At 35.2% G+C, this 13385-nt stretch overlaps 1 protein-coding gene across 1 annotated transcript; it reads right to left on the bottom strand.

Moving 5' to 3' along the window:
* Window positions 1-5001: 5001 nt before the first annotated feature.
* On the bottom strand, window positions 5002-13273 carry LOC113494382. Its single transcript, XM_026872696.1, has 10 exons — window positions 12954-13273; window positions 12047-12238; window positions 11501-11686; window positions 10858-10979; window positions 8655-8836; window positions 7953-8152; window positions 7228-7441; window positions 6252-6390; window positions 5666-5779; window positions 5002-5213 (listed from the first exon to the last, which is right to left on the bottom strand). The coding sequence occupies exons 1-10, from the start codon at window positions 13002-13004 to the stop codon at window positions 5183-5185; spliced, it is 1431 nt and encodes a 476-aa protein (XP_026728497.1). The 5' UTR covers window positions 13005-13273; the 3' UTR covers window positions 5002-5182.
* Between the last annotated feature and the right edge of the window lie 112 nt (window positions 13274-13385).

Here is a 13385-nt window from a genome sequence, read left to right as displayed (position 1 = left end):
ACAAGAATTATACAAATTGAACACAACATACGTATTTGATTACCATATGAACTAAATACTTTATATTTCACCTATATCATTAAACTTTAATATAAAAATATAATTAAAACAATACAAAATGCTGACATGATTATGGAGTATTATTATTACAATAATATCACTATGATTTTATTTATATTTTTTTACTTATAAGTAAAATTGGCGGGTTGTACTATGTACATGGCTGTCTCGTGACAGTGCTAAGATGGCGAAATAATTTAAATAAATATAATACTGTTAGTGACGTAATTATTGAGATTCTTTTTAAATCATTTATTATGTAATTTTGTTGTACGCTGTACAGTCAAATTAATATTTAATGATGCATTATCGTAATTCAAAATCACTTGGCTATTGGATAGATTTTTAAATTTTCTAGATTTTAAGAAAAAGGCTGGTTTTTGTTTCGATTATTCAGCTTTTTAGGTACCTATTGTAATAATTATCCTTTTTGTAAACATTAATATGGGATTTCGAATTCCAATAAAGCATCAATTAATTAATATTGTCTATTTGACTGTAGCACATTTAAATATCTTTTATAATTAAAAAAGCTACTTGCTTTAAATGGCAAGAAAATAAATTAAATTATAATTGTGATACATTTGCCAAGTTAATATAATTTTAGGAGCTTTTATTGGCTTCATGTATCAACGAAAATATCACATCGCTTTTGTATTTGCGAGTTTTAATATAAATATAACAAAAATATGGTATTATTTAATAATAAAAATTGTTTCTTGGACTACACTTTACTTCATTATTAAATTTGCATTTCTCATTTTAATTATGTGTATTATTTTGTTGAGTTGGCAACACATTTAAAATCACTATTAGCAAAACCAAACAAACACATCAAAAAAAAACAAAATAAAGAAAATATTCTAGTACAAAAAGTAAAAAGAAGTATTTTTAGACCAAGTTGCCCATCATTCACAAGATATTCTAATTATTATTATTAATTGCTAAACCACGTCTAAATGTCACTATACACCGAGTTCATAGGCAATTGTTAGGCGAACGCTTATAATAAGGTTTTATTATCAATACTTATTGCGAAACATTGAAATATTTGTCTATTAACCTAATTTATTGAGGAGGAGATATCTTTAAATTGCAACCGAGTGTTACTTGATAAGGCTATCGTGACCGCGATATATCTTTAAAAAGGTATTTTTGCTTTAACATTGTTTCTGTGAAGAGTTGATTTTTAGCCAGCCAAAGGCAACGAATTGATTTTACAGCTTCCCCATGTTTTTATACACTCACTTTTCTTGTTTGTTGATCACTCCGGTTGGATTTTTGTAACTCAGTTTTGAGGCACTTTCCGATAAGCTAGCAGGCTGTTTTTTTTATGGTAACTTCAAATCCGATGACAATGCAGTTTAAAATAAAAGCGGTTACCGATTTTGACAGAATTTTAATGAAGTGACATTGAAAAACTTCGGTATTTAGGTTTTATTTATAACCTATTTTAATGACTTGCTAGATCAAAACCAGACATGATCATGACCGCCAGACGTGAAGTAACGTAAGATGGCCCTAATTTCCAGATAACTTGATGTGACTGTTTCAGTATAGTTTCAGGTAGCATCATCATCATCAGCCTAGTCTTTTTCCAACTATGTTGAGGTAAGCTAAGTACCTGTTATTACAAGGAGCGACTGTCTATCTGACCTCCTCAACCCAGTTACCTAGGCAACACGATACCCGTTAGTCAGGCTGTTTATCACACTTTCTAGCTTCTGACTACCCGTAACGACTGTCGAAGGTGTGTTAATAACAGACCATATCACGCGTAAGTTAACCTGTGATCGATCAACTTGTGCAGTTATAGTTTAGCTACGTAGCACATGTTTATTGAACATACGATTTCGGATAGTTCTATAAAATACTCGATTAACGATGAAATAGTTACCCCTTACTTCATATGCCTATAATAATATTTTATATTTTCTCCTCCCCACAACGTCTCTGAACTAACAGCGTAGCAACAACTCGAATGACTTTAACTAAATGTACTTGTGACATGAGGATTATAAAGCTGGGTGTACACTGTGCGATGATTTTTTTACTTTGAGATGAATATGTAAATTTGATAGCTTTCCTAAACTTTATAGTTAAGAAATTTGTTATCAGGTAGGGTGTTAAATCGTTTATTACATTGTTTTTGTTCATGCATATGTTTTGATCGGTAGTTTACCTTATAGGTATTTTTTTTTTAACTAGGAAGTTAACTAAACCGTTTATTACAATTGTTTGTTTATGCATTTTGGTTTAGTAAAGAGATTTTAGCCCAGAAGTGGGACAGCTTATAGTTTCAGAAAATTACAGTTATATTTATTAATACTCACGAATGTCACGAAAAAGTCTTGCAAATCATTTGATGTAACGATATGAAAACTTTATTTTTTAATGGCAACACAATCAATAGTCACAATAATGGCAACACTCATCGCACAGTGTAGCCAACTTTACCTTGATATGTGTACTAATCGACGAAAAAGCGTTTTTTATTTATTCTGAATAGCTTTTACAATCGTATCATAAAATATGTATTTTATATAGACAAGACATTTTGAAATATATTGACGTATTTGTACAGAATGTATGATAATATAAAAATGATAAGTAAAGTCCTTTTCTAAATGAGGAGGTTAATTTTAATTAATGAGTAGAAATAATGTTTTGTTCTGTACTTGGATTGATAGATAAAATTAAATTTTAGTTGTAGCATTTGTAAATTATATCTAATATTGATTAAAAACAATTATGTAATTGAGTGTACTCATACATTTATATTTTATAAACAATTGCTAAAACAAAGACTTAGCTGCTTTTTAAATAAATTATCCAGTTTATAATATACAATCGCAAGAAAATAATCTAATTTTGAGAGAAATTTATTAAACACGTTCAAATAAAATCATCGAATTATATTAATTAATAATGTTATTATTATTATTTTTGTATATATTATGCCTAATAAATAATAATAGAGAGATCGGCTCTAACTTAAAACTATCAGATCGTAACGTCATGTTTTATTAATTGATCACTTTGTTTGGCAAGTTAAGGCCCAATGTTTTTCTAAATTAATAAGTATTTTATTTAAATAATAATCTTTCAAATAACTTGAATATTTTCCGACACAGTGTTACTATCGTTAAAAATGATTTGGACATCTAGATATATCGTGCATTTGCCGTATTTTTATGCGATGATATATTTTTATGTATACTAAGGTTTAGACGATGTCGTTTTGAAACTTTTCTACGTGCTACAATGCAATATGCACGATATTTCTCAGACCGTCTTTAAAAGTTTTTAGGCGTAAGTCCTGAGAATCGTACGATTTATATTCGTCTTTATACTTCTTAGCATAGGGTTGATTTCAAAAAAATCTTTCAAAAAGATGACATCTGCATGTTTTGAATCAGTGTTTCATGTTTCAATTTTAAAATGTAATTTTTATCTATATTACAGCAAAAATTAACCCTTAAACGCAGAGAAATAGGCTATTAATTTGAGTAAAACTTTAGTAAAATTAATGTTTTGTAAAAATCCGCCAATACATATTTCATTAATATATTTTATATACAGGGTGTTTCAAAAAGTCACAATAGTACTCTAGACGTTTATTAATCAAACGCATACAATTTAATGTCATTTTTGCTACATCCTGTATAATATTTTATCACTTTAATTTATAGATTGAAACATTGTTTAATATTCGCAAAACCTCGTGTTTTAAGACTTGTTTAAATTAAACAATTATTCAACTAAAGTGGTATAGTTACAGACTAGTCCTAATTTGTTTTACTATTGATCACAAGATGGCGTTGTTATTTTAACTGACACTACCACTGGTTAAAGTTTACTATTAAAGTATTAAGGCTGTAAAAAAAAAATGAAAAAGTAACTCTTATTTTTTGTAATAATAGAAAAGCAATAATCTTCATTAAATTATAAAGATCTTGCCAGTAACCAGCCATGGGCCCGTATAATTAAACAAAAGTGTACTTTATGTTACAAACTAAGATAAAATAGTTAACGGAAACTGTTAATAAATAAATAATGTACTAATTTTATTTATTTCTATAATAATGACGGGCCAAAACTGTACTGAGAAGGATAACTGGGTATTAAAAAATAAAAATCTTTTTTGTCCATCATAAATAATTAAAAAAGATACGTATTTTTGCCTTTACCTGAAAATTGAAAACAAACAATGACAAACTGTATTAAATGATGTAACGGTTTACTCACGCGTATTTATCGGGGTAGCCCGACTAGTTTCGGACCCAACCGGACTCCTTAATCATGAGCAGACGCGGCGGGATCGCGAGTCGAACTGGCGTCAGATAAATACGCGTGAGTAAACCGTTACATCATTTAATAATGAATCATTCTCACGACAGTTACTATCAAAATAAAGACAAACTGATTTAAATTTAGATCTTGTGACGTAACGACTTCGCAAAATTTATACAAAGAAGTGTCGTCCCACGTTAATTCCATTCACCAATCCAATTGTTTACAGGACAAAAGAAAAAATACGTATCCATTATAACTCATTAAACTACAAACGGGAAATTAAAAAAGAAATTGTCATCATCCTTATGGAAATATATCAAACTCCTTATAGTACAAATGTAAATTAGAAGACCAGAGATTAACGTATTGTAAACTTTCTTGTTTACATTAACAGCAATAGGGATGATGACTATTTTTTTTGCAGTGTCCGTCTTGTAGTTTTTTGTATAATAATGGATACGTATTTTTTAATTTGTCCCGCAAACATGAATTGACCAAATTACAGTGAATGAAACTTACGCGTGACGTCACGATTGAGTATAAATTTTACTCAATCGTTACGTCACAAGCCCCACACCTAAACTTTAAAGCAGTTAATCTTTGTCAATTCTAGTTTTTCTGAAAAAGGAAAAAATACGTGTCTCATACTTTTCAATTATCTAACTGAGGGACTAATGAGATTTTTTCTTTTTATACCCAGTCATCATCCCTATTGTAAAAAAGGCAGTTTACAAGTCAGTGGTAGTGTTAATACTACATAGTGTAATGGAATGCGTATCTCGATGTACTAAAGACTTACTAAGCGTATTGGTTTGTTTCACTGTTTCTAAACTATTGTTTTCACTGCGGTTGTTGGCCTGAAAACAAAATTATTTGTTAGTTTGGGCTTTAGTAGAACTTTAAACAGTTTTAATCGAGTATTTTAAGATCAAATGTATATTAAACTTTGTGTAATGCAATGTTTTCTATGACAAAGTAAGGGAGCTGACCACCCAGGAGGTAAAAGAAAAATAAACTGTTTCCAGAGTTAGAATATAATCGTTTAAATTAGAGTTGGTTTAGAATTGAAAATTAGGATACAGTGTGAAAAAATAACATGATCGTGGTTTGGTTGGCGATTTTGAACCTGGTAACGAGATTAACTATATTTTTGGGACATGGAGTATTAAATCCTCAAAACATATTTGGCAGTCTGTTTTCAATTTCTAATTCAATAATTTTGCAGATATTGTTTCTCAACTCATCAATATCAATACCCCAATCAAATCTATATGTTTCAGTATAATGCGTGATCTCCCCTATACCTCACCGTGAGTCGTGTTCGTGCTTGTCGTGCGCTACGCCCGCGAGGCGCTCGCACACGGCCTCCAGCTGCGCGTCCAGCATCAGGGAGGCGATCTGATCGTCTGTTAGCATCTCCACACTGTCGGATAAATAGATAAGTTAAAGGGATAAAAAAAACTGTATTATGTCTCTTTTATCTAGCCAACTGTGTCCCACTGCCGGGCAAGAGCTCCCGGAAAGTCTTTCTACGATTCTCTGCCTGGGCATCATGGAACCAGCCCATTCGGTAAGCGTTTATGTAGGTATTATAATATGGAAACAGTTTTGTTGTTATCAATTAAAAAGTATAAAAATATGCTTAATTAAAATCTCTCAGTAACTGAAGTTTAAGAACATAAATACATTCATATGGTGCAAAGTTATAGAAAGTCATTAAAATAAAACTATGACTGAAAGTTTAAAAATATTTGACCAAACAAAATACTTACCTTCCAATAACTTTAAAGTTTAATTTTGACCATCAAATCTATCTTTATCCTTTGCTATATTATTATCTAGCCAGTGCCATGCTAACAGCTATATTGTGCGCATTGCTAGTGTGTAGGGTGTACCTGGCGAGGCTGTCGGTGTCGGAGTAGCGCTCGTCCCCGGCGGAGGAGGCGGCGGAGGCGGCGCGGCGCGGGGAGCGCGGCGAGCGCGGCGAGCGCGGGGCCGACGACGAGCCGCGGCGCTCGCCGAACAGGGACAGGCCTGGCGTGTTTGGTGAAGAGGGTAAGACGATAATTTTTTCATCATCATCGGCCTAGCCTTTTCCCAACTATGTTGGGGTCACCTAGCAGTCTAACCGATATCAGCTAAGTACCAGTGTTTTACAAGGAGCGACTGCCTATCTGACCTCCTCAACCCCCTATTCATACCCTTCGGTTAGACTGGTTGTCAAACTTTTCAAGCTTCTGACTACCTGTAACGACTGTCAATGATGAAGGAATAACAGCCGGAACCCACAATTTAACGTGCCTTCCGAAACACGGAAAGCTGAATAATTATTTAAGAATGGTTTATTCACGCATATTTATCGAAATCTCCCTATGTTGATGACGCAAATATAGCGTATAAAATATCGTATAGCGTACAAAGCACGATAGATGGCGTTGACGTCGAATGAAATGTTGCAATGGTTTTGTTGCATTGAATTGTTTAAGTTCTTGAAGGGCTTAAATGAATATACTAATCAGTATACTGGTCTGTGGCTAGTCGTACAATTTTCAATTAGTACATACTAAATTACCACTAGCCAGTATACAGATTAGTATATTCATTTAAGCCCTTCAAGAATACATAGTTCAAATAGGACAAATTAAAATACTTTTTACCATTCGCGACAGCTTGGAACCTAACCTATCAGATCGATCGTGATGAATAATAATTATTATACAACCATTCCATTCTTTTGCAATGACAAGATTGAATCACTTGTCAATATGAATTGACTTTTTCATTACAATATGATCATATGTTTGCCCCTGCTATTGCTGTCTTTCATTCCTCTGATCTCATAGCTGTATAGTAGAGTGTGTGTGGCCTGACCTTGGAACATCTCCTTGACCTTCTCGCCGGTGTCGTGCAGCAGCGCGTCGAGGCTGGGGCGGCGCGGCGGCGGGTCGCGCGGCGGCGGGGCGGGCCCGGGCGCGCGGATGATGCGGCGCGGGTCCGCCGCCGACGCGCGGGACTCGCCCGGGCTGGCCGGGGACCACGCCGAGGGGGTGCTGCGCCCGCGGAGGGAACACTTCTCGAAACTCACCTGGGAGTGTGATCAATGTTGTAGTTTGAACCTCAATTTAATAATGAGTTTTTTATTGATTCATAGGCGCGCTGCGCGAGCTGTGCCGATTTTTTCGCAACTTTGTGTTGTCGTTTGCTTTAGGCGATTATCGCATAGATGTAGACAAGAGACAGAGGCCTGGTCAGGGTGTGTTTGTGAAACCCTCCGCAACACAATGATTTAATTCCTTACTGCAGGAGTGATTGCATGTCTACAGATTAGACATTATAGTAAAATAACACTTTAAATGTAAGAGGATAGAAGAAGTTTAATTGTAAATATTTTGTGTCATACGTCATAAGGAATCAATTAATTGCCGGAGAAGTAGTTTTTTATATTAAAAAAAATGACATATAATTTCAATTGCACTAACCATCGCAGAAGCGACGACTGTCAGTGCAACCCGATCGAAACATCAAGACAACAGTACACGTCTATTACATTTCTGAACATTAACATCCAGTCCTGTTCCTTGACACCACGTACATACCTCCTCGGGGCTGGAGTAGTCCAGGTCTATCTCAGTCCAGGTGTCGTTGTCCTGCTGGCGCGGCCGCTGCGCGTCGGCTGCCCGCCGCAGCCACTCGCGCACGCTCGCGTCGGAGCTGCTCTCACACAGCTCCTCAAGCTTGTCGCTACACGTCGTGTTGGTATCGCTGGCTGTGTCTGTTATTGTTGAGCGGTCGATTTCTGTTGGGAAAATCGTGTTTTCTTTTATTACTTTGTCACTCATACCCTTTCTGGTTATTTTCATTGACCTTTCATTTAATAAAAGGTCGGATATCCCTTTAACCCAGTGGGTCTGGGCCTATGGCATCAAAATTTTAAGAAAGGCTAGAAGAAAGCGAAAAGGAAAGAAAATTTGTTTTTTTTTTGGTTCAAGTCTTATATCATCCTGCGCGCCTACGAGTAAATACAAAAAAAAATGTATGCAGATTACGATTATTAAAAGTTCCACAAATTAAGTTCTATAATTCATTAAATTTTTCATGCTTTACAGCGAATAGGGGTGCGGCAGTCTTTCCAAAACCCAGGACTGTCAACGTAGCAAATCCGACTCAGCGTAAATGGAAATCGAACCTACAACCTGCAGTTTAGCATTTAAGAGTCACGTCACTAACCACCACGCCAACAGTCCAATCAGTTACTATCCCCATCATTACGTCCAAAGGTAGTTTAATTCCATCCTCACCATGCCTAGCCGACTGTCTCCTAGACCTATGCCGGTGTATCTCATCGGAGATCCTCTCGAGGTTCCTCAGGGCCGAGGAATATTGCTGCTTGGCCTCCGCCACCTGCTCCTCCAGGGTCTGGATGCGAGCCTTCTGGCTCTCTAGCGCTGTATTGATGCGGGCCTTCTCTTCGAAGTATGGTCTGGAATTATATCAAGTTTAAGCGGAGACTTTTAAAGACATGATACACTTACGAGCCGACATAAGATTTCTGGGATATACCTTTTTAGAAGTTAAGGACATTGTACTTGTGATTGAATATTAAATGAAATTGTATATTAAACAAAATGACCAGGATATACTGAACTGTTAATCTTATCAGCGTTTTGGATATATCATCTGTTAGCTTGAAAGATAGAATTGAATAAATAAATACCTTTTTAGTGCGTTTGCAAATCAAGTGCAGGTTTTGTTCAACGCTTGTGAGCACTTACTAAGTATGTCTTTGTTCAAAAAAAAAATGTTTTTGGGGGAATCGAACCCCATTGTTTTAGTACGCTGTGTATGAATGTTCTGTGAGCGGTTATGACTTAACATTTTGAAACTTACGTGACGCGTTAGCTAAGGCAAGCCAACTTAACATTTAACCAATAACTATTGCTACGAAGTGACTATGCTACAAAATACATGCAATACTCTTAAAAATTTGTCAAGTCAGTTAATTTGACTGAAGCTCAATTGCTTCGTGTTCTTGTCTAGATCTATAGGTGCAGACAAACAGACAGCATGATGTTTACAGGTAATTAACGTTCCGAAGGGTACCCATAGTTTATTTGGTCATAACTAATTAATTTCATTATCATTTTAATTAGTTATGTACTAATTAAATGAAATTAATTAGAATTAGTACAAATACGAATCCTTACAACTAAGGAATTCTCTTTTTAGATAGTTATCTTTTCTATACCTACCTGTAAACATCAAACCAATAAAACTAAAAACATGCATAATAAAAAAATGCTGTACCAATAGTGAGCATGTCGATGCGGTCGGCGAGGCCTGTGGAAGAGCAAAGTGCGACTAGTGAAGCGAGTATTGTGCGGGGTTAGTATCAACGTTCGAATACAGTCAAATAATTTAAAATTTAGGTGTAATTTACTTTACATCTCTCACCGTACACACTTTCATTTGTGTTGTTTTATATTTATTTATTATTGTAATCATTTACTAAGTAATAAATAAATAAGTTAGAAAACAAATTGAATTTTAAGTGCAAATTCAACTTTATAATACATAGATGCGCCTTAGAGACTAATAAAACTAATTGGTTTTCTTTCTAAGCGTCCTGACCAATGGACAGACAAATAGTCTGTAGTCTGCGAGGCCTGCGGGACTACCATCACGTCTTAAGAGTTATGTTATTGCTGGACCCCGATTCTGCTATTTACAATGGCCGATGAATGAACGGCAACTTGAATTAATTTGAAACTATTCCTATTCTCTTCAGTATTTTGCCAACACGATAATTGAAAATTCATTCTATTGACCGAGAGTATTCCGCCCCGTACTGAATTTCGAAGTATTGTGTCGGAAAAATGCTTAGAATAATTCGAATAGTGTAAATTCAATCCAGTTTCCATTCATTTATCTGCCATTGTAAATAGCAGAATTGGGGCCCTGTTGTGGAAGAGATAGTCGTACGCCCTCTGTTAAAGTGGCTGACTGACTAAGGAAAGCTAAATAGTACTTGACTGTACACAACTACATTATGTTAGTTTTAGAAATATTGTCTAAACTAATTTCACATCTACAAGATAAATAGAATCCAAACTTGCATTTAGAAGGAAAACAAATTATTTGCAATCGCAAGCATTATCTAAGCATTCACTTAAGTGTGTGAGGAGTTAAAGACTGAGAAAATAACTACAAGATTTTAGGTAAATAATATAGAACATATGCATTTTTTTTACGTTTGGTAGTGCATTGGACTTTATAATGAAGTATTAAAGTTATAAATCCATTCAATCTACAATCGAAGTCCAAATAATGGACTTTAGTAAAGACAAAACACTACAGTAAGTCTGGTATTCAATCATCAAAAAATAGAATTTATCAATGGAATTACTCATTAAAAACGGACGATTGAAATTCAATCCTAAGCAGCATGAAACACGTTACAATATGGCGAAAAAATGGACCTTACCACAAGTCCATACGACTGACCTGGACTTGGCGATGTGCCTCTTAAGTCCGCTCTGCAGCTGTTGCACCAGCGCGGTGGCGGCGCGGTGCGCGGCCGACTTCGTGCGTTGTGTCACCGTAGCGTTGGCGCGGTCGCTCTCCGCCTACGACACGAAATGATTCAGTAGAGAAGCGACCTTGTTATACAAGATCTTTTGTAAATGGGAAGTGAGAGGGCGTTAATGAGAATATATACAACTATATATTCTCATTAGACACTCACTCAGGTTTTTACTGGTAGGTAAATCGTAAAAGCATTCGCTTGATAATAGTGAGTTGTCAAGCCAACTCTTATTCGTTTTGCTTTTGTACTGCTATCTAGACATAATTTCTACTATCAAAATTATGGAAATCACGTAACGCAAAACTTTGTCGATGGAGTAGAATGAAATCTAGTCTGAAACTGACAAAAACCATATGTTATTTTTTAGGTGGGACAAACAGTAAGTGATAACCTGGCGCCAACTGGACCTCTGCAAAGTGAAAATCTCTAGACACTGTATTCTGAGCAAATTGCTTGAAACTGAAACATACCTTGTCGTAATAAAGGAAAATTACATGATTGTATTGGTCGTCATCAGCAATTTAAAATGACTATAGAACAATTCTGTTACAACTATTTAACCTGATTGACTCTATGTGTGGCGTGGTTAAGCATCTCCTGCCAGGCGGGGTCGAGCGTGAGGCCCGCGTTGCCCTCCGCGAGCCGCGCCAGCCCCTGCTCCGCGAGGTACACCATCTCGCGCGCCGCTGCGTGAGCGCTGTTCGCCTTGTCGTACGCAATCGTTGCTGTTTGGAGTTCTTGTGATGTCTGAGAATAGAAAATATTATTTTTATACTTTTGTTTATAGATTACTAATTTTATTTATTTGATTAATGTATTCAAGGCTTGCTTTCAATGTCTGTGACCAATACTGAATCCTTCTCTATATGGATAGGACTGCAAACAATGGCGGTGATTGAAGCCGCGATATGTCGCGCGCAGTAGTTTTGGCGCAGTGACTTCACCACTCTGCTATCCATATAAGACTATATATTTAATCTTAATCTCTTGTACAGTGTCTTCACCTTCTCATGTTAAAAAAACCTTGTTTATTCTTGGCATAAGCATAGCTATTATTAAATGCTTATAAAGTTTTTATAATAGTAATTTTTACTCAGATATACTTACAATATTAGCTCTAAACCTAGCTTCATAGTAAGGGCGGGCCTTGTGCACACTAGTTCCCAATTTCTTGGTGAGCTGCTGAATCCGGAGGTGGCCCTCAGCCAGCAGGCGCCTGAACGCCAGCCGGGCCTCATCCAGCTCAACCTCAAGCCGGTTGATCTCATCTGTAGCTGTGTTGAGCCTCTCTAATTCAATCTGTGGAAGTGTTTTTGATGTAGGTAAGTGAATGAAGCAGACATATTTGAAATTTCAGTTTATAGTCAGAGAACTAGTGTGTTATGGTTTCTATAGTGTGTGAAGGGTATGGGAGCTTTGCTTCTTTATGCCATACATATTATAAACCAAGAGAATAATAATTAGATAAGCATATAATGAGAAAAGAGGTTCAAGTAGAAAATTTAATAGGTTTTGAACTTTTGCTGCTTACTTTTTATAATAATTAATACTTAAATATGTTAAAAATGCTTGTCAACTGGATATAACTTAATAGTTTATTATATAGTATATAGGACACCTATTTGTTTCAAAAAGTTTTCTACGCAACTATAAAAAAATATAATATTGTAATCAACTAATATCACCCTAACTTCTTCATATTAAGTAAAAATCTTTGTTATTTACGTTTAATAATATTATTTACACTAAGATAATACTAGACTTATTAAAAGCCCATATCTGTTTACAAGTTTCAAGTCCGATTGGCTTAATTTCTGTTGCATAACAAAAACAGATGATCGCCGCTCGATTCCAATCTGAATCTTACAAGAAAAACTATTTTATGATATAAAACATGCTGCGTCGTAGTATGTTAGTTTCATGTAATCATTTCTGGACCAAACTAGCAGGTATTTCACACTACCAATGCAATCCTTTTAGATAATAAACCCCAGAAAATATCGATTACATTTACCTGAACGCGAGGATCCAAAGCTTCCGAGCATTCGGCAGCGCTTTCGTTCATTGTTTCCTCAAAACAAAGGCATTTTAACTTGAGGTAATTTTAATCGAACCTTTTCTCTTGTTGTTACTTATGTCTTTTTGGAAAATAAACATTAACATCGCTGAAAACAAAAAGAAAAGAAATAATAAGTTCTTCGGTTCCTTGATTCAATAACGCCCGCTGCCAGGGCACAGGTTATAAATTGAAACGTCAGGCCAGTCATGAAAAGTTATCCGTAGTCGATTTTATTTAACAAAATTGATGGAACTTAAATGTTTGAGTTTTTTTTCACAAATAAAAACATTTTGTATTAACATTTCTCCATCGATATTCTTTTATAAAATCAGTCAATCTTTTATCAGATCATTAATTTGTTTAAAGTATGTACACTAATTCTAAGAA

The sequence above is a fragment of the Trichoplusia ni genome, chromosome 5 (assembly GCF_003590095.1).
Source record: "Trichoplusia ni isolate ovarian cell line Hi5 chromosome 5, tn1, whole genome shotgun sequence".
In the NCBI taxonomy this organism is placed as follows: domain Eukaryota; kingdom Metazoa; phylum Arthropoda; class Insecta; order Lepidoptera; family Noctuidae; genus Trichoplusia; species Trichoplusia ni.
The sequence above is the reverse complement of the archived record's forward strand: the minus strand, read 5'-3'. Positions and strand labels throughout refer to the sequence as shown.

Bases quoted from the DNA above. Each gene is read 5' to 3' on its own strand.
- LOC113494382 (XM_026872696.1), bottom strand. From the start codon at position 13,004: ATGAACGAAAGCGCTGCCGAATGCTCGGAAGCTTTGGATCCTCGCGTT. The intron at 11,687-12,046 runs GTAAGTATATCT...TTCTATTCTCAG, and splicing joins CTAGGTTTAGAGCTAATATT to ACATCACAAGAACTCCAAAC. The intron at 8,837-10,857 runs GTCAGTCGTATG...ATATAATTCCAG, and splicing joins AGGCACATCGCCAAGTCCAG to ACCATACTTCGAAGAGAAGG.